A 22,757-nucleotide genomic window follows, 5' to 3' on the forward strand; every position below is an offset into this window, starting at 1 on the left:
GGGAAAATAAGCTTCCCAGGCCTTCTGCAGCAGTGTTTTTGGAGCAAGATTTGCCTCTAATTAAAAGCCTGGCCAAAGAGGATATTTAAAATCTCCTGTTTCTATGGAAATGAGGAACATAGCTAAGTAACCTTTTCCTTTTGTGTCGTTTCAAGGCTTGTGTAAGTCAGGGGAAAAGTGTTCATTGATTCCAGTGATCTCCAAGTCATGGTCTTTATGGGCAAATGTTCAGTAGTAATTACTAACAAATAACTTTTTTGATACAGAAACTGCTGTGCAGAGTTAAGAAAACACAACGGTCAGGGTGTCTATAGCTGTCAATGAATATCCAAAAAAAAACATCAGCCAAACAAAAATCCATGAGGCAGAACACAGTTTCAGTGCAGCGTGAGGCAGGGCTATGCTGAAGTTCAAGAAGACTAGATGTGGAGGAACAGCTTAACATCAAATATGTTGTGTTAGCCTAGATATTTTTGAGACATGGTTTATTGCTCTACTACATGAAATCGTAGGCAGAGGTTACTTTCGGTGATGGTCCTTTAAAGACTATATTTAGCAGAAATGCCATTAAGACATGCACCTCACAAAGGAAAATTTCTCACTAATTATCTTTCTACTCAAGATTCATGTGGCCAAGCTGTAGAAAGAGTAAAGACAATATGTGACTTGAAGACCATGATTGTGAAGAAAGCCTATTAGGTGTTGCTTTTTATCCTGAAGCAATATTGAAGCAAAGATTTGTAATGATTCCAAGACACCTTGTGAACCTGCAGGTCTTGTCTTTCACAAGGAGTTGTGACAATTGCTAATTTGGGGTTTGCTTAGTTCTTCTGCTGATGACTTAGTTCTTCTGCTGATGACTTTGCATCTACGTAGCTTTCTGAAGCCTTTACCTGTTGGTTGATTTTTGCCCTACTTAATCTCTACTGCCACTGTATGCCTTGGGATCTGCTAATTGCTGTATTCTGATGCTTATGAAACTAACATATATTAAATCTGTGAAATATTTTTTCTGTAAATGTATGGATTTACAGAATAGCTGAGAGAGGTGAGACGTGAACATTGTGTGATCACTTACCTTTGATGATTTCCCTAAATTAAGAACCTCACCTTTTGCAAGAAGTACAGTCTTCCACTGATTTGTACAGATACCAGCCATGAATCACATAACTTATTCTCTCTACGTGCTGTTTCATCTGTAGAATATTTATTTATTTCTGTGGGACCTTCAAATACCTCTAAACCAGAAATGTACAATTTCAGTGTATGATTTTATGACTTTTAATCCCACTGTCTGAATCTCCCGTTGGAGATTGAATATTGAATATTTCCTCTTTCTATCTAGTTGTTTGCAATTTTGGTTGAATTTTCCTGCATTCTGTGGGGAAGAAAACTGTAGCATTTGATTTCTGAGATATACTGAGAGGCAAAATAATTAATAGGAAAAGTGAAATAGTAAATTATAACTGGAAGAGAGTATGGCGTATGATTAATTCAGCCAATAGAGTGTACTAGAACACTGATTTTATATCAGTTACATATTGTCAAACACTGTGAAGTGTTCTTAACAGTACTATTTGCTATTCAGATTTCAGACAATTGGCCTGGCTACAGTCTGGATTTGTTCACTTATCCTCAGCACTACTATGGAGATCTGGAATATGTGCTCATACCTCACGGCATTATTGTTGACAGGTATGTGTCATTTGAATGCAGTAGTATTCTTTTTTGTAAAGCCTGTTGTCCACAGACTGTACATATAACATTTGTCCCAAAACATTATATTAGCAATTACAAAAATACTTTTATTTTGAATAATAAAAAAGCGCTTGAAGGTTAGGAAATGCTGGACTTCTAGTTGCCTTTGTAACTCTCTGTCTAATTTCTCACACCTAATTTCTGATTTGGGCATTGAATGAGACAGAGGTTCCACAAAAAGGCAAGTGTGATCATATAGTGAAATTGGCATTGGAATGTAAATTACAAGAGAGCTGAACTGAAAATTAAGGGGCAGGTACAGAGCTTTGTATATTGTTATACTTAAATGTCCCACTTGTAGTCTAATCATCCTGTGTTTTTAATTTAAAAAGGAGAAAAAAATACATTCAGTTATATCCAGCTTTGGTAACTCCCCAGTACAAATCATCAGTGCTGAATTAACCTAATGGTTCCTGACTATACCATTGACTTATGCCATTCAGTACAACTGAAGAGTGTACTGTGGACTGCTTGGGTCCCCATGCTAGATTTGGAGGGTGACAGTTGGAAAGCTTGATCATCCCTCATTCCTTACCTTTTAGTAGTTCCCCTGTGCCCTCTGTGTAGGCATTTGATGCTGCTTTGATATTTTTGGTAGTTCAGCTCAGTGTTCATGCTCAGTTACTGTTTTGAAGTACTGTTAAAAATCTTATGAAAAAGTTACAAAATGGAAATGGTAATTTTCGTCAGTGTATTTATTGGGAATGTCTGAATGGAATTTCATGGGACATTTTCAACCTGCAGCTTCCTATCTACCAAATTTAAACAGTTGGTTGCAAGTACTGAAATTATTGGAACTCCTTGAAAGAAGATTGTAAACATCCATCATAAGGAAGAGTTATGACTCCTGTATTTATTTCTAAACACAAGGTTTCTTTCATTGCCTTTTCAGTTACCATCGTGTTGAATTTTTCATCTCTCTTGGTTACAGTCAAATGACTTTTAATTCCTCTTTTTTAAATAATTATGTTAGAACTTCAGTTCTCATAGAATTCCATATAAATTTGCTTGAAGTAAACATTGAATTCCTGTGTTGTTTTTGTACTCCAGCAGAATGAACACCACTGTTTTTTCTTACACTGGCTGAAAAGACTGATCTGTTCCAATGGAAAAGAATGCAGAACTGGATTTATTGTGATCATGCAAAATTTTCATGTAGGAAGAAGGCTCAGCACTTAGGAAAATTCTCTTGTCAGTTGGTAGCGATTAAATACAGGCTAAAAAACTGCTATATTTTTATTTAGAAATTGAAACTAGTACATTTTTGGAAGTTTCAGCTCCTCAAACAATCTGAGGAACAAGATTAAAAAAGTGAAAATCACCAGCGAGAAATGTTTCTTCTTAGTGAGAAGCTTTCTCCATTATTCTCAGATTTGATAAGAGATGATAAAAGGCATAGGATAAATTGTAAGTTTGTTTAATGAACTGCATCCCGTCAAGAAATCCACTCTCATTGATAACTCTCTGAATTAGATTAGTAGTTTCAAAGAAATTTCCAGTGAAGGTGTTTACAGAAAATAATGCACTGAGCTGGTTTTCCTCAAAACATCATCTGACATTGTTTGGTTTTCTGTTAATACCTGCTTTACTAGAAATGACCTGGTACCCTGTTTTAGGTCTAGAAATGCCATCTACCATGTTCTTTAGAAACCAAAGCTACTTAAGATAAGCATTCATGTTTATTATTTTTATCTTGAAAATTTATGTACTATTACATGGCAGAAATGGGCATCTTTTAGTTTCAATCATCTGCCACATTGTGTTTACAACACAGAATTATCAGAGAGAAGACAAATATGGAAACCCTGCAATTCCGCGTTCATTGGAACATAACCTTGATTGTTCTCATTTGTGTGAACTTGAACAAATCACTTAAGCTCTTTGCACTCTTCTTTTTTGCTGTCTGAAATAGTGATAATGTACACTTTGTATAAAATTTTTATTGATGCTGTATTTCTTTATAGTATTTGTGTATATTTTTGTTAATATTGTAGGAGTAGCATTTTCCAAAGCCTATCACTTTGCATCCCTCACGTCATATATGCCTACTGTGAACTTGATGCAAACCCAGTTGAGTAAAGACACTTAAACAGACTGCCAGTCAAGCTTGATACTCACCATAGGGTTCCTTTGTAACCACACGGAAAGCACACCATGAACTTAAAGAATCTGCATCTAATGTTATTTTATCCTTATTTTTTTTGCCCCAGGACAGAACGATTGGCCAAAGATATTGTGCAAGACATTGGCGACAATGATATTGTGGTTCTCTGTGTCCTCAAAGGTGGCTACAAGTTCTGTGCTGACCTTGTGGAGCACATTAAAAATCTCAGCAGAAATTCAGAAAGGTTCATCTCCATGAAAGTTGATTTTGTTAGACTGAAAAGTTACCACGTAAGTCAACAACTTATTTATATAGATTCTGGTTTTATGTTCCTAATAAATTGTGGACTTTTGCAAATGGGAAATTTATCTTTTTCCCCTCAAATTAGAAGAAAAACAGTGTGAAAAATATTTTTGTTTGAAAAACCTGTGAGGTTTTTCTTCAAAATATTTGCTCATATCCCTTTATACTTTATGGGTAGTATGAATGAGGATATGAAGCATCCTCAAGCTCTATTTTTTCAGTCTGTCTTCACTTTTGGAAAGAAAATTATTCAAATTTCCGTCATGTAAAACGTCGGCATGTTGTTTGTTCTCAAAATCCTCAGCAGTTCTGTCAAGTTTATTTCGTGTTACTTCATTTTCCACCCCCACTCCCACATAGTTTGGCATAAACGCAAGGTTATAAATCTCTGTCTTATTTTAAATGTTTAATGCTAAGCAAATTAAATGCTTTCATCTTCATAACATGCAGTTTACATAGTAGCAAAATATACCACTAGATGATGATAGTGTTTTATAAGAAAATGAAATAAGCCATTGAACCAAATCCAGCGTTGAAGTAAAGATCAAGACTTCCTGTTATCTTCAGAGGAAATTATGCAATAATGATTCATTTATTTCAGTGAGGCAATGATAGTGAGATGACCGGTCTTTTTTTAGAATGCGTGATTAAAATGTCTATTTGCATAAGCTATACATTCATATTCCACCTTTTAGTGCAGACTGTATAGTGAGGGAGCATTTCTACAAGTTGTCCTAGAAGTGTCTGAGGAAGTACACTAAATAAACAGAGTAATAATACAGTTTCTCTCAGAGATTAAATGCAACTTGCTGAGTCCAGTAGTTCCCACAATAACTCTACGTCCTTTCCACAGACACGGGCTGGTTGGTTGGTTGGCATTTTGCTCCAACACCAGTGACTGTAAACTTTTCCTGACTTTCACAAATGCAGTCTGAATTTTTTCCATCATGGAAGAGAAGTAGAGAGTCGTTTGTAGCCATTTGGTTAGGATTTGGTCCTGGGACTTCTCTTTCAAGAATTAGTCAGGTCTATGAAGGACATGTGCAATAGTGATTTTATACAATTTCTAGCCTAGTAGCACTATTATAGAACTAATTAATAAAGTAAAATATCATGTTTGTCTCATGTAAAGGCACATGAAAGCTATACTCAATTTATTTGGTGTAGTAATGATAGTACTTCAATAATACTGCTTGGTGAATAGTGGAATTACTTAAATTGTTTTTTATTTTTCACCTGGCATAAAGGTAATGCACATGTTTTTCCTATTGGGTTATTTCTTATCCAGTTTGAAGATACCCTGGTTCTAAAATGTCTTTCCTTGGTGACAAGTCAATTCTTATTAGCCATACTAACCCATAACCAATGAGTGACAGGAGATGTATGCCGCAAAAGTATGGAAATCTTCGCATCATTGCTTAGGAAATAAAATAAAAACATGTTATATCAAGCTGAAACTGCAATAGAAATTTTGTTATGCAAGGATGCAGTTATCAAGACTAAGTCCTAGATGATCCTAGCATTTAGTGGCTGTGCATACTTTGGATCTTAGGTTCCTGCTTTAGCAGGAAGAGAGCACCTTCTCTAGAATTAGTGTTTGCATCTAGTTTTTAGAAAATAATTTATTTTTTTTTCTTATAAGTGCTTCCAAATAAGAGTCATGTATTTAGGGCATGAAGCTGTGCTTGATTTAGTGTTTGGAACAGCACTTGATATCTGCCTGGTCTTGAGAAGCTGAATGGCACTGCAGTATAAATGTGAAATGACATTGATATTAATAGATTCATTCCATGAGAGAGGCATAAATGTAATGCTGGCTAAAGTAGCAGTAGGGGTGCCTGCCATCCTTTGCTTTTTGAGTTATTGGTGTGTCCTGTCCAATTGCAGTTCTAGAGAATGTATCTGTGTCAACACAGCCGTGGTCAGAGCACTTGAGGAACTCGCTGTTACTAGCTTGAGCGACTCTTTATCCCAGCCTTATGTGAGACTCCCAAATCCCCCATGTCAGTTTGTTCTGTAATACCATACCTCTCACAGTGTTTTACGCTTTAATCAGGGGCAAATAATTACAGTTTTAGAGGTAAAACTCTACAGGATGTCTTGGAGCATTACCAGTTCCACTCCTTTGCTTCCCTTTGCCTTTTCTGTTCCACTTTCTGTTAAGACTTATTACTGCTCTTTCTTTTTATCCCCTTTTCACTTTATAGACACTGTTCTTTTCACGTTATTTATCCTGCTTCCTTTTACTAACTGTTCTTTGTTTCTCTCCTAAAGGGAGTCCTGCTGCTCTCAATATACTTCCTTCAGATATGTCTCCCTTCCCCCCTTCAGCTGTTTAAATCCAACAACTAATATCAGCTCAAACTCATGGAATTTTTGAATTGTCTCATTCCAACTTCAATACTGAAAGGTTAGTTGATTTTTAGAGGTTGTAATTTAAAGTAAGATTTCATGGTTTAATCGTGTAGCAAAAATGGGCTGTAATTGTGACCCAAAGTCAGATCTTGGCATCAGTGAAAGTACTTCTTAACTGCAAAGTATCAGTGGAATATGTTGTACTTTGATGTCTGGCATAGGGACATGATTACAGGAAAAGGAGATTTATAAATATGACCAGCTTTACATGGCTGTTTGTTTTTCAAACCTGTCATCATATTCCAGAATTTCGACACTTAATTAGTATGTTAAGATTTGCTTTCACATTAAGTAGATGAAAGTTGGGCATGTAAATTCTTTCTTAGGCTTCATACAATTTCATTGAATTTTTTTTAAAAAGCATAGTATGTTAGATTCTCTGGATGTTGATGAGATGAGTGGCGGCTTGTACTTGTAATCAGGATGGTTTTAGCTGGTTTGCAAAGTATTGAGATGTGCTTAAGCCTGGGCATTTTACGATAAACTTTCCTGTGTTTTACAAGTGGTGTCTTGTTTTATTATCTCAATTTGGCATGTCAGATTAACTAAATTTAGTATATACACGGGTAATGTGGGAAAATACCGTTTGATTGTTATTTTTAGAGGAAACAAAGTGGAAGCCAACTTAGGCAACTGTAGCCTAAAAATGATGTGTTTATACTGTTTAAATCCTACAGACATCAGTATTAGTTCTTAGACTTTTAATATAATTCCTGCAACTGAAACTGGAGGTGCAGCCTTATCTGAAAGCATATTTTTATTTCCTCTAACAATTAAACTGTATTTTTCCATTTCTTTGGGTTTTTTTTCACTAGAATGCTAAAATGATACAGTAGAGAAAGTTAAGGATTTACACATGTGGACAGAAACTTGTAGGCTCAGATTAAGATCAATAAAGAAAAAATTAGGTGTGCTTAATTGTAAACAAAGTTTATATTTGTAAATCAAGAAATACACAATTTGAAAAGAAACACTTGATGACTTTGTTATAACTCTGATTTTTAATGCTTCTTAATCAGTAAGAATGATATTAAAATAATTATGAAATGCAAAAGAATCACGAGTGGAAGATATGTGAATAGATTTCCTCCATAGAAATACAATTCTTGGAGAATACCATTTCTTGTAGACTTACAGGTGATATGATATACTTGTACTCATTTTAATTTTGTGTATTTAAATGAGCTCAAAACAAGAAGTTGGGGTTGGGAATGTTGTCTAAGGAGAAAATAAGACTAGCAAGAGACTTAAAAACCATAGATCCAGAATTTCTTTAATATGTTTGTGATATCAATAACTTTAGCAGATTAATTAGGAAGAACCCAGGGGGAAGTACAACAGAGGAAGCAGGAAGGTGTTTTATGAGGGTGTTTACAGATTAATGGATAGGACTGGACAAGAAATTATGTTTAAGGATGAACCTAAAGAAGAGTTTGAACAAAGGAACAGAAGGACATGGATGTCATGAAGAGAAGGGCTGAATAGAGTATGTTTTAATAAAAGCATAGCATGAGAACCATAGCAGAAGAGTAGAGTGTTCACAAACAGTAATTAGAGCTTCTCTTTGTTCAGTGAGCAAGAGACAGTTTAGGACAGGCTGATAAAGGTAAAGGTTGAATTAAAGGTTGAGACAGAAGAGGATGTTCTGGCTCATCAAGTCTAATCCCCTGCTAATAGATGCAACAATATCAACTAATCCTGTTCCATGGGTATGCTAAAGGTCATCTTTAAACCAAAGCTCAGGAATTGGAAAAACTAAGTGGAGGAGTAGAGGAAGTATGCAGAGTCTGTTGACTGTCTTGAGACGTTCTCAGCAACCTGTCAGCAGAAGAGCAAGGAAATGCATATGAATTAAGACTTCTTTAGTGAACAGATGATGCAAACTCAAAATTGAAAGAATCATGCTAAGAGTTGTTGAAACCCATGAAGGGGGCTGGTGGAAGAGAGGAAAAACACATACTTTTACTAGACAGACCAGTGTGCTTTCTACATGCATTGCTACCTGTTCTCTGAAACGTTTAGTATTCTCATAGCATAGCTTTTTTTTTCACTGAAAACCATTAGAGTGTGATTGTTAATTCTCCTTAATACTTTTTTCATTTCTTTGGTTATTCTTGGATAGGCTATAGTTACAGAAGACCAGTAACCTCTGTTATTTAGAAATAACACTGTTATAATAAATTCTGTTATTTTGAATAGCTTTGAGACCTCACCTGGAGTACTGCATCCAGCTCTGGGCCCCCAGCATAAGAAGGACATGGACCTGTTAGGAGGGGTCCAGAGGAGGGCTACAAAGAAGATCAGAGGGCTGGAGCAGCTCTCCTATAAGAACAGGCTGAGAGAGTTAGGGTTGTTCAGCCTGGACAAGAGAAGGCTCTGAGGGAGACCTTATTGCAGTCTTTCAATACTTAAAGGCAGCTTATAAGAAGAGCGGGAACAGAGTTTTTAGCAGGGCCTGTTACGACAGGACAAGGGGTAATGGGTTTAAACTTAAAGAGGGTAGATTTAGACTACATATAAGGAAGAAATTTTTTACCATGAGGGTGGTGAAACATTGGCACAGGTTGCCCAGAGAGGTGTTTTCTGGGCCATTCCTGAAAACATTCAAGGTCAGGTTGGAGAGGGCTCTGAGCAACCTGACCTAGCTGAAGATGTCCCTGCTTGTTGCAGAGGAGGTTGGACTAGGTGACCTTTAAAGGCCCATTCCATTCTAAACTGTTCTATGATACTGTGATTCTATGAAATTGTGCAATGCACTACTGAAAGAGGATAGTAGATGAATTGTTGATAATCAGAATATCCAGTTTAGTTGTTAATTACATCTTGAGCACAGATTATTACAGAATGTTGATCTGTTTTCTGTATATCTGAATTGTAGATTCTAGAAGTGCATTTTCATCTTCTGATGTCAAGAAAGTCTTGTTGAAAATCATCTTGAAAATTATGAATGAACTTCAAAGGAATGTTGTTTGCTAGTTACTTGGAGGAAACTTCTAGAGGATTATGTGGATTTGGTCAATTCATGTAATTCTTTAAAATGAATCCATTATTTATGGTTTCCAAAACATAACTAATAAAAAAACGTGACCTCTGAATTGTAATCCACACACAATGGTTGCATTGAAGTCTGTTCACAAACAAATCCATTGATACGATCTGTTTCCTCTTCAGCCTCCAGTTGTTTGAAATATATTTACAACTGTTGGTTATTAATCTTGGCATAAACTGGGCCATTAGTGCTGCAGAATTCTGAAAACTAGCAACAAAACAAGCATTGTTTAGCAGAAATCTGAATGTTTTTGCTATATGAAGCCATCTCAGTAAATAGTTTTGCTAAATCTCTCTACTGTAGGAGTAAGGAACAGAGGGATTTTATACTGAATAAATTGAAAGCCAGTTGGTAAATGTAGTAATTTATTTTTCTGACATGTAGCTTTACTTCTCATACATCATTACTAAATACTTACATCTTAAAAAACACAACAGCATGAGGCATCGGACTATAATCAGAGTAGAGAATGGTGTAAAATGTGCCTTCCTGCTTTGCATAATAACCTGTTCTTATTCAGTATAATTTTACTGTATGGAACTTGGGTTTTTTTGAGATCGGTATGAACTTACATCTGAAAACAATATGTTGTGATCCTGACCCTAAAAAGCAACTAACTTCAAAATGGTTTTATTTATTTAACAACACAAAAGAAACAACTAAGTGTATTGCTCGGATTTAATGATTCATATCTATACCCAGACTCTACAACAGTGTTGCAATGATTGTTTTCATGACACAGAGGGGATAAACACAACTTATGATCTCCTGAGAAAAATGCCTGTCCTTAGATGAAAGAGAATCCACATTAGCTTTTGTACTTACAGGGTTTCTCTTGGGCAAGTTGCAAGTTTCCTTTATTTTGCTTCATGGACACAGTTCAGCTGATGACCGTGTCATCTACCTGATGCTGAGTAGCTGTGGAAAAATTCCAAATTGGAGCTTACCTGGTAGAATGCATTTCTATCAACTTTAAGGACAAGTTCTGCAATAATTCCACAGGCCTGAACTCCAAATTATCTGTGAATTATCAATTTGCCATACAAATAAATATAGGCAAAATATAGGCCCTTCATGTAGGCAAAATGTGATTTATTTATTTAATTTGGCAAGAGGTTGTGTGTACTAGACATTCAAAAACTAAAATACACTCTTTTAACCTTTTTCAGATGCATGGCTTGCAGTCGGCACTGTAGACAGTGAACACCTGTACAGCAAATTTGGCAGCATTATATACTTTTAGAAGCTAATAAGCAACAAAAATATGACATTAATTTAGTCCACAGAAGCTACCAGTGTCCAGGATATAGACCTTAAAGTTGTTGCTGTTCTGCTAAATGTGTTCTAGTGATTGTAGACAGTGCTGCCAAACAGATGTCTTATGGGCAAGCTAATGAGGAGAGATTGGGGACTAGAAATCTACTCCTAGAATCACTAAAGGGATTTTATCTCTGTGTACTTTTCCATGTCAATGAATGGATAAAATGGCATTTGCATCCTAAGTAGTGGTATCTTTTTGAATGAAAGCTCTATGAAATGCTCAAACCTGCTGAAGCGAGCGAGTAAAAGGTCCTTTACAGATCCAAGCCAAAGATACTCCTGAGTCTTAAGCACACACTGATGCTATCTCTGTATTTCTGAAGCTTCAGTTATTTCCTGAAACTTAATAAGACCTGCGACGGTTAAGAAGGTGAGGAACTGTGGAAACAGATCATCATTTGTGTGGATAGAATGTTTGGAGATGCTACAGTCCTCCTAACTGTGTCCAAATGTTCATTTTCCAAGTGCTAAGACTTGTTTAAAAACGGAATGTTTTTCATGAAAGAAACAACCAACCACTTCTACGTGCAGCAGTGTCTTACTGCAAAATGCCAGCCTCAGAGACACTAAAGCTTTTCAGAGAAAGAGCTGAAAAGGTGTTAGTAGCGGAAGTTGTCCCAAAAGCTTATTCTTGCAGCTAGCTGGTACATTTTTAAGAGATTTACAGAATTATAATGAGAAGAACAGCAGTCTCATTGGTTAAGTTGTGGCTGGTGTTATTAGAGTAACAGCACGATTCCGGCAACTTTGAGAATAAACTCTCCTGCCAGATTCATCTGTACATCAGGAACAGATAGTGCTTTGGTGTGAAAACTGAGACGCTTGGAAGTGGGTCTCTTTTCTGATTGTGTCTGCACTGGCTGGGACAGTGACAGTCTCCATTCCTCCAGTTCATTCCTCAGCCACTGCCGAGCCCTCCTGATGGTCACACTCTCCAGCTCAGCTGCTTCTGAGCACTTCCTAACCCGTCTCAGCCCAGGTGAGACTTTCTGTTTGAACCACTTCAGCCCGCTGGACTCATTTTTACTGCCCCAGATGCACGCACGCATCTCAGGAGGCCAGCGGCCCCTGTCAGAGGGAGAGATACGAGCAGCTGGGGACAGCTTGTGGGCAGTAGCTTCTTCAGGCAGCACAGCTCCTGCTGGAAAAAGGTCTGCCCCATAGTTAAGGGATCCTCGTCACCAAGGGTGCAGCATGGGAAGCCTCAGGCCCCCCCTTTTCTTTACCTCCTCAGAGGTGTCAGAAGGAGCGTGGATATTTCAACCCTAATTATTTTTGAGAACCAACCTACTTTTCACAGAATTCTGAGGCAAACCAGAGAAGGCTATGCCGTATGTAATAAAATGTGACCTTAAAATTCAGTGTTGTGGAACTTCTCAGGTCTGGAGACAGATGCTCTTCTTTCTAGGCATCTACAGCTTCCATTTAACGTGATGGCAGAGTTGTGAGATATGAGACCATAAATTCATCACTTGCTCAGGGCTGTCTTGAGTGTAAGGAGGAAGAAAATGTTTCTGATTTAAATTATTTTAATTAAAACATACAGTACTTTCCTGTTGGACACCGCTTAGGGGCTTGGAGTGTTACTAATAATATAAGTAGGCGTTAATTTGTGGGCATAGTTCAGGAAAGGTCACAATAATCCTATCATACAGGCAGTTTATCAAGTTTATCTGTAATGTAAAACTTACTCAGAGAGAGGTGATCTCTGTAACTGTGTGCATCAGATAACACACCTACACACCACTTAAATATGTTAGCACCATCTGAATTCTTGGTGATTTTTTTTTTAAGTATGAGTAAGTGTTTCTGACTCACATAGAAAAGATTTGGGGGAACCAAACAGCTCAGCCGGGGGAGAACTGAGTAGGAAGCGGCCTGATTGCCATGGGGACAGAACGAGAGCAGATGTGGCAGGGAAGGCAGAGTGGTGCTGAGCTGTGCTACAGCTCCCCAGCAAGAGCAAAACATTGTTCTAACACATTTATGGGGCATATTAAAGCAAGTAATTACTTGCCTTGTCAAGACACTTTTCCTTTTTATCTATTGTTGCCTGCTTAGGTATTGTCTTCCTTTGCAGTGATTTGTGATTTTGAGCTGTGGAGTTCTTTTTGCTAACTGAAAAATTTTTACAGTATTCCTTTATGGTGGGTTGACACTCTGTTCTTCTGGACTTCAGATCTAATGAAAACTCCACAAGAGGTATTTTCTAATCTTTCTGGAGAAATTTGTCTCCCCAAGGGTCACATTTTTCTAACGAGCTGTAATGTTTTCTTTTGAAAAATGTTTTCCAATTTGAAATAAATGTTTTAGATTACAGTATGTTACAGAGGGCACAGCTACTATGGGCAAATGGAGTTTTAGATCTGAAGTTAATTTTTCATAAGTTTTTTTTTTTAGTATGTTTTTTCATGAGCTTAAATCTTTGGTATTTTTAAGCAATGCAGGTTTCTGGAACATCTTAACATTTGAGACCGTGGATGTTTTTGAAATTGGTCAGTTTTGAACAGATTCAAAGCATCAAGGGATTTCATTAAAAGCATTCAAGAGGTCATATTTTCAAAGAGTTAGATTTTAAAGTTCCCCTGGATACAGTATTTGTTGTAAAGCAGTGGTTTGTTACAAAGCCTGAAAAATTGAAGTTTAGTCTTCATGAAATATTTTGTTTCATATTCTGCCAAAAATACAGCAAGCTACTACTAAATTATGACATTTGCAGCATTACTGTATGTCATCATTGAGAGAGACTATAGTCTGTATTTTCAGTCTGCTTCACAGGTTTGTACAGTGACAGGGAGAAAGGCTCTCATGTGTAAGAAAGGTCCAGAACATAATGGCTGCTAATCCTGCTGTACAAATAAGATCTGGCAAGTTTGAAGGTATCACGACACGTTTATGCATTGGAAAAATATCACCTTGATTACTTATTTGGATGCTAATAATACCATTTAGTGTGTGGTTTTTATATTAAGATCCGAAATGGGGCAAAATTAATTAAAAGAAGCCGGAGGGTTCTAATTTTCCCAAGGAATTCTATGACTCTCTTTTACTGGCATCCCTTAAGTGCTGTTTCTTAAAACAGATCATAGCATGTGCAGTGTTCATGTAGGGCCACACCCCAAGGGTGCTGTAAGGCATGAACCAAAAAGGTTACTTTAAAGGAATATAGCAATAACAAAAAGTACTGTGTTGTTGCAGTGCTTGTCTGTGTGACAAATACAAAATTATTTACTCCTCATTTGGTAGACAGAGGTTAGAATATTTATATAGAGAAGGGATGCTATAAAATAACCTTGCAAGAAAACTCACAAAGGATATGTGTGTTGTCAAAAGTTGTCACTAGCCAAGGGACTAAACATCGTGGTATGAAAGAGAGCGCTGCCAAGATGTAAGAGTCAATGATACACTAGACTCCAGATTGCTGGAAGGGACTAAGCATTTGAGGTTTTTATCAGTCTCATCTTTTGTGAATTTGCTTGCACCTATCTATCTGTTTTCTCAGCCTGTGGCTATTTGACAAATTTGAAGATTCTTCTCCTGCCTTCCTTTTATCACCAAACCCTAGGAACTGGATTTGGTGATAGTCAGGGTCAGAAGGTTAGTACTTTGTGCTTAGTCTAGAGAAAGCTGTTTTCTCTTGCGCTTTCAGAACCCCCCAACGGACACAGGTTTTAGGAGGGAGCCACAAATTCACTATACGATTTTTCAAAACGTTCATTTACTTTTGTTCATTACTTTACAAAACATATTAAAAAATGGGGTAAGATGGTACATATGGATCTAGTGGTGTCACAACTGGCATGCTGAGATCCTCTGTTGATGCTGGGAAACATGATTTCCAGTTCTGCTGCTGTAATGTTTGTGCATCTAATGCTAAACAGTAATTGGGTAAAAGACAGATACTCCAGTTAATGTGGACTGGAACCCAAACAGACCTTTTTCTAGCTGGGTCCAGTATAGCTGGCCATAGCATGCTTGGTGTCCTTTATGATATCTGCATTACCATAGCATAGTAACAGGAGGAAGATTTTCCCTTCCCTCTTTAGCTTATGGTGGTCTTCTGAGAGCTGAGGAAGAAAAGAAGCCCAAGTCTCGTATACCAAGAGAGTGGGATTTTATTACTTTATTATCCCAAATGGTGGACACACTTAGTAATACCTCCTGGCAGTCCAAAATGAGTTCCTGAGTAGGATTATAAAAGTTCTGGAGAGTTCACTTCCTAAATTGTTGTTTTGCCAGTAAGTTTTAAATTTTATTTGCCTCCTATCTCTGGATACAAAGTGTGAACCTCACTTCACAGGGCTGAACAGCCCTATGAAATTTGTTAGTCTCTTTGCTCATCCTGCAACATATGCACATTTTATCTCTATGTTTTAAATGTTATTTTATAGAATCAAAAGTTAATAGTACAAGGAAACCTCAGACTACGCTGTGGAAGCTAACCTGAGATGTGAGGATATATTGTGTTTCTGATTTATACACTGTTCAAAGCATTTGGTATCACAGGTTCTTGATTTCACTTCTTGCTGATCTTTTTAAGTACACAGGTGCTGTTTGTGCCATATGGTTAGATGTGGTGCTGCAATCTTACTGCCTCATTCTTAAACAAAATAACTCATTGAACCAATACCAATCAAATATATAAAACTTGACTGCTAAACCAGAAAGGAAAATATGAAATAATTTATTGTCTATAATCCTTCTTAACCAAGATAACTGGTTTAAATTCTGCTGCAATTTACAACAGTTTGGCCATTTCCCTGTAAAGTTACTTCAAGTTTATGCCAGTAAAAACTGAAATCGTATCTCTGTTTAGAGATTTTAAGGAAAGTTTTACCCACAATAAAACGACAGGGGTAGATTATGTATGCAGTCATGTCTTTAGAAGACTTTGTTTACTTGAAAGTGTTTGAAATATCTTTATTCTGTATATCTACAGAATTTATTAATAAGTGGAAATAGAGTGTTGAACACATGCTTCCTGCAAACTAAAAGAGTGTAAAGAATTTACAAATTTTAATATTTGCCCCTAGCAAATGTGTTCCTAGTTGCAGGTATGATCTGTGTTAACTGCGTGAACGTTGCATGTGAGTTTGCCTTTGTTGATGTCTGAGAGGACACACAAGAGAGGTCCCTTCCAAATGCCTCGACCAGGAAGGGAACAGCTTCAGTGACAGTTGATGCTTCATTAGATACCAGAGATTCTCCACGGAAGAACTCTTATAGGGGATGAATTTTCTGGTAGCTATTTTAAGACACCTTACCTTCTGTGGGTTTAATACAGAGAAGGCACGCAGGAGTCCTGGTAGCCAAGAAATTACTGAATATGTGAAGAGATGATTGTAAACACTCCAGTTTATTAAGTTAAATAACATACAGTTGCCCTGAGAGTTGTTTGGGCTGAATGATCTGCCCTGCTTTTACAGCAGGAAGGAACACACACGTGTTACCACAGGTCAGCTGATAGGGAGCTGTCAGTAAGTTCGTTGTTTGCATTTTTCTGTCCAAAGCCAACTTCCTCATTGCAGAACTCTGGCCTTCCCTGGAACTGGATAGACTAGCCTGAATTTGAAGCACTTCCAAACTTGCATGATGGAGTTTTTTTTGTTAAGGAAGAACAGCAAGGGAGAAAAAGAATAAAAACTAAGCAAAATCTTCAAATTAGTTGTACTGTAGACCTAAGCATAGAGATATAAAATATGTCTTACACTGTAGTAACTGGAGCTCAGATAGATATACCTATATCAGTTTAAAATGTACTATCTCAGGTGTGCCAGCAATAGCAGTAAGATGGATCTCAGCCCGTGATAGTCAGTCGCATGGCTACTAAGCAGCTCAGGAAGCCTTGTAGTCTCAACTTTAAAGCTAACAGAGATATATGAAACCATCAGTGTTTCAGTGCAAATGTACCTTTACTGTCCCTGTGGGACAGGTGATGTCCTGACAGTGGGTATATGCCTGTTTTCTGTGTTTGAGTTCTAGTTGGCTCCGCGTTGTTGACTTGTTCACAAGGTGTTCAAAGCCCCTCCTGCAAATACAGCAGTGACCTGGCGCTTGATTGTTGTGCATGTGGGTGTGCCACGGAGGTTGCTCTCTGCCATTTGGTATATATTTGGTTCTGGGGAAGGGATTTCCAGTCTTTACTGGGAACAGATCCATACAGTTCCCACTGATTTGCACAAGTCTCTAGCTTAACAGTACTTACTAGTTGTCCTCTGAATGTTGCTACTTAAGCCAGGATAGTCCATCTTGTTGCCTGCTATGAAAACCATGACTTTCCGTGTTCTGACCTACGCTCTTGAGGTCTTTTGCTCTTAGCTCTTGGTTGTTCTTTAGAGAAGAAACCCAAAATGGTATCAGTTCAAGTGTGTGTTGCTTCTAAGTACAGCATCTTATGCATTACCACTCCACAGATGTTCTTACTTCTGCTGATATACTGAGAATAATTTCATAGCCTATACTTTGTATGTCAGTTTGGCTTTACCTAGTAGTCAAAATAGGTTAACATGATTATGATGTAGATGCCATACTGACACTTCCCCAACCAGAATATTCCTATATTGAAGTACTTCTCAGGAGGCAGGCTGCAAAGCAAGGAAGTTTCATGCTAGAGTGTCAACATCCAAACTGGAACATCAACATTTTCATTTTAATTATTATGTTCGTGACTGAGATGGTAGAGCACGGTTGTGTAGCAAAAGATATTATAATTATTGAAGAGTGTATCATTTCAAAGCAGAAGTCTTGCAGATACATCTATCTAAACTCTGCCAATACCTGCAATTAATTTATGCAATGCTATTTTTTTAAAGGCAGAAATCTTGGTTGTATTATGAATCAGTTTGCTACAGCTAAGTCACATAGAATGAATAATTTTCTTTTTAAAAGTTGTGTGACAGACATTGCTTCTCTGTTTTCTTTTTTGAAAGATATTAACTTGAAAGTAATTTCTTGTCATATCTGCTTTGCTTTCATCTGAGTATTATGTTTTTTCTCAACTGAAACATGTATCTGTAATATGTGTTAATTTGTGTGCCAGAGTGTACAGTTCTGCTTGGGGTTTCTGTCATTTCAACTTCTACTGCAGCAGTGTATTGTAGCCATAGATCTGAAAACATATATCCATTTCATAAGTCAGTTGTGTCCATGTGATGTTTCAAAGTCTTAGATTTTCTTTACTGTATGCTCAGTGAGATTTTTAGGAAGAAAATATTGATCTCATCTCTTAAGCTGGGATTCATCTCACCTAATTTCAGTTTGCTTACAGTTAGGTGTCTAGGTGTAAGTTATTTGCTGTAGATATCCCATATATTAAAACAGGTGATTTACATGATTTATCTCATTTTCTCCATTGATTATGAAGGGAGCCCAGGATGTGTACATTTTGATATCTCAACTTCGAGATACCTAAATTAGGACCAGAATTATCCTGTCTTTAATGAAGGCATTTCAAGGTCGTGGGTCACCCTATGAGAACAGAAGCAGCATAGATCCCATGCAGTCTTAATGCAAAATGAAAAGGTGAGGCCAAAGTAAATGTGGAAACTGAACTCTGCTCTGGTTTAGTGGATGTTGCACCAAAACTAGTGCTGATTTGGTGCTTGACTCTTGCTTTTCAAGCTCTGCCAATTGTGGGTCAGTCACAGTTAGAAACCTCACAGGCAATAATTCTCTCCTAATCATTTTGCTTGGCCATTAGAGATGGTAAGAGAAGCCTTAGAGACGCTCTGCATTCAATGGCTTGAAGTTCCAAGGGATAACTGAAAGTGATGGTCTGTCAATCACTTCTTTTTTGTCAAAACCTTCCTGGAAAACCCAGTTGTAGGAGATGGGATGGAGCAAAGTGAGAGAGGTTGGTGGATCTGCTGTGTCACCCAATGATAGTCAGTCGCATGGCTACTAAGCAGCTCAGGAAGCCTTGTAGTCTCAACTTTAAAGCTAACAGAGATATATGAAACCATCAGTGTTTCAGTGCAAATGTACCTTTACTGTCCCTGTGGGACAGGTGATGTCCTGACAGTGGGTATATGCCTGTTTTCTGTGTTTGAGTTCTAGTTGGCTCCGCGTTGTTGACTTGTTCACAAGGTGTTCAAAGCCCCTCCTGCAAATACAGCAGTGACCTGGCGCTTGATTGTTGTGCATGTGGGTGTGCCACGGAGGTTGCTCTCTGCCATTTGGTATATATTTGGTTCTGGGAAAGGGATTTCCAGTCTTTACTGGGCACAGATCCATACAATTCCCTCATTTGCACAAGTCTCTAGCTTAACAGTACTTACTAGTTGTCTTCTGAATGTTGCTACTTAAGCCAGGATAGTCCATCTTGTTGCCTGCTATGAAAACCATGACATTCTGCTCTTGAGGTCTTTTGTTCTTAGCTGTTTGTTGTTCTTTAGAGAAGAAACCCAAAATGGTTTTCCGTGTTCTGACCTACGCTCTTGAGGTCTTTTGCTCTTAGCTCTTGGTTGTTCTTTAGAGAAGAAACCCAAAATGGTATCAGTTCAAGTGTGTGTTGCTTCTAAGTACAGCATCTTATGCATTACCACTCCACAGATGTTCTTACTTCTGCTGATATACTGAGAATAATTTCATAGCCTATACTTTGTATGTCAGTTTGGCTTTACCTAGTAGTCAAAATAGGTTAACATGATTATGATGTAGATGCCATACTGACACTTCCCCAACCAGAATATTCCTATATTGAAGTACTTCTCAGGAGGCAGGCTGCAAAGCAAGGAAGTTTCATGCTAGAGTGTCAACATCCAAACTGGAACATCAACATTTTCATTTTAATTATTATGTTCGTGACTGAGATGGTAGAGCACGGTTGTGTAGCAAAAGATATTATAATTATTGAAGAGTGTATCATTTCAAAGCAGAAGTCTTGCAGATACATCTATCTAAACTCTGCCAATACCTGCAATTAATTTATGCAATGCTATTTTTTTAAAGGCAGAAATCTTGGTTGTATTATGAATCAGTTTGCTACAGCTAAGTCACATAGAATGAATAATTTTCTTTTTAAAAGTTGTGTGACAGACATTGCTTCTCTGTTTTCTTTTTTGAAAGATATTAACTTGAAAGTAATTTCTTGTCATATCTGCTTTGCTTTCATCTGAGTATTATGTTTTTTCTCAACTGAAACATGTATCTGTAATATGTGTTAATTTGTGTGCCAGAGTGTACAGTTCTGCTTGGGGTTTCTGTCATTTCAACTTCTACTGCAGCAGTGTATTGTAGCCATAGATCTGAAAACATATATCCATTTCATAAGTCAGTTGTGTCCATGTGATGTTTCAAAGTCTTAGATTTTCTTTACTGTATGCTCAGTGAGGTTTTTAGGAAGAAAATATTGATCTCATCTCTTAAGCTGGGATTCATCTCACCTAATTTCAGTTTGCTTACAGTTAGGTGTCTAGGTGTAAGTTATTTGCTGTAGATATCCCATATATTAAAACAGGTGATTTACATGATTTATCTCATTTTCTCCATTGATTATGAAGGGAGCCCAGGATGTGTACATTTTGATATCTCAACTTCGAGATACCTAAATTAGGACCAGAATTATCCTGTCTTTAATGAAGGCATTTCAAGGTCGTGGGTCACCCTATGAGAACAGAAGCAGCATAGATCCCATGCAGTCTTAATGCAAAATGAAAAGGTGAGGCCAAAGTAAATGTGGAAACTGAACTCTGCTCTGGTTTAGTGGATGTTGCACCAAAACTAGTGCTGATTTGGTGCTTGACTCTTGCTTTTCAAGCTCTGCCAATTGTGGGTCAGTCACAGTTAGAAACCTCACAGGCAATAATTCTCTCCTAATCATTTTGCTTGGCCATTAGAGATGGTAAGAGAAGCCTTAGAGACGCTCTGCATTCAATGGCTTGAAGTTCCAAGGGATAACTGAAAGTGATGGTCTGTCAATCACTTCTTTTTTGTCAAAACCTTCCTGGAAAACCCAGTTGTAGGAGATGGGATGGAGCAAAGTGAGAGAGGTTGGTGGATCTGCTGTGTCACCCAAATGGCAGAAAGCAAAGCAGAACAGGTCCAATGGTCACATCCTTCTTTGTTAAGAGTTTTCATGATGAATTTGTGAGGAAAAAGGTAATCACATTTTTTCAAGAAATTCCATATGAACTGTGCAGACTATAGTAACTAAATGCGTGCTAATGACCTGGTGTCCATATTTCATAATTTAGCTGTGCATTAAAACTGTTATGTTAGAGCTTCTTTTTTTGCCATGGTTGTTGCAGTGAGCTCAGTATTAATGTACTCCAGATTCTGTTTCCTTAGAAGAGTAACAGATGTTCACAGTTTGGTGCAATTTTCAGATGAGCAATGCTGTTTATAATAAATTTTCCTGAGACCACCCAACTCATTTCACTTGTAACTTGAACTATGTCCAAGTGTTGATCTCAGGAGATGTAGAAGAGATGTAATAATTCTGTGCCCCACCCAGTTCAAAAGACATGACTTAGTATAGATGGAATTTGAATATCTATACTTCCAATCAACATAGAAAGTCAAAGTTTTATCTTGTGTGCCATGAAAAATAGAGGTGGAAGCAGCAACATTCTTACTTTCATTCATCAAGTATTCATAGGATCTGAAGATGTATATTGACAAGGTCTGAATGAAATAAAATTATAAAACAAAGAGGAACAGGTGAAAAAGCACAACACGGCAAGTAAAACTAAAGAAATTGAGATTTATCCTGGAAAATGCAGATTTATTAAACACAGGAAAAAAATCAGAAATGCAGTATTAAATATAGCTTGCAATGAGACAAAATGCATCATGTCTTGTTAGAAACAGTTGCAATAAATGTTGTGCTGCATTAACCAAAATATAGTGTGATTTTGATATGTCTCTATCTGGGACATTATTTTCATATGTCAAGCATTTAACAGCAAAAATAGTGTTGATAGGGTTTAGGGATGTTATAAAGCAAGTATTGAGGAACTTTGGGAGATGGAAAGGGAACCTTTAATTCATGCCTCTGCATTTATAAGAAGTCCTAGAGACTCAATCTTATCAGTTTTGTTAAGGCATGGAACAACTCCCAAAGGAAAAAAGGAGCTCTGAATGACTTGAGACCATGAAAATTAAACAAACAGTTCTGAATTGACAGTAATTGGTACTGAATGAAACAGTACCATTTTTTTTTCCTTCCCTGACATTTATTGTACTTTATACTTAACATTTAGTGCAGTGTTATTTTGAGATTATAAACTGAGAATTCAGAAAAAAGCATTGAGAGGTTCCTATGGCAACCATAGTGTGCACGTTATCTATATGAACATTATGATTACAGTAATGTGACATCGTGGTATTGAATCCTGCTGTTTGGCAGGTGTGTATTTTACAGTATGAGTTAATTGATGAACATAGAGTTATAGTTAAAATGACATTAAAATCAATAACCTGAATTTTTTTTTTTCAATAGAATATCTCTAGTGCGTGATGCAAGTAATTTCTTTAAATTTCTTGAAAGCACCTTAGCTGGGGGATTCTGAGCTGCATTTTTATATATGTTTCTTAGGCACGGTGAATACTCAACCCTGTCCTCTGACAGAAATCATTCTTCAGTCAGAACATGAGGGTTTTCATAATTGTGTGCAGTTGTGTCACAACAGCCAGTGTGTGAATGCGCAGATTGACAGGATGCTCTGATCCCTTGGCTCTCAATGGCTTTTGTGTTTGCTTAACTGCTTGCCAGCAGTGAAGATGCTATTTCAGCATCTTCCTTTCAGCTGGAGCCAGAAATACCAAATGCAAAGGAAACAGTGCTGCTGTGAAGACCGCTAAAAGAGA

The 22,757-nt window shown here is 37.3% G+C and overlaps 1 protein-coding gene across 1 annotated transcript in view; it reads left to right on the forward strand.

Annotated features, from left to right (window-relative positions):
• The window catches only part of PRTFDC1 (phosphoribosyl transferase domain containing 1), a 48,506-nt gene that overhangs the window by 2,536 nt on the left and 23,213 nt on the right, over nt 1–22,757 (forward strand). Inside the window, exons 2-3 of the mRNA XM_014946131.1 lie at nt 1,589–1,695; nt 3,969–4,152. Coding sequence (XP_014801617.1) covers nt 1,589–1,695; nt 3,969–4,152 — 291 coding nt within the window. The remainder of the gene's footprint in view (nt 1–1,588; nt 1,696–3,968; nt 4,153–22,757) is intronic.

Source organism: Calidris pugnax, unplaced genomic scaffold (assembly GCF_001431845.1).
Source record: "Calidris pugnax isolate Ruff unplaced genomic scaffold, ASM143184v1 scaffold19, whole genome shotgun sequence".
Taxonomy (NCBI): domain Eukaryota; kingdom Metazoa; phylum Chordata; class Aves; order Charadriiformes; family Scolopacidae; genus Calidris; species Calidris pugnax.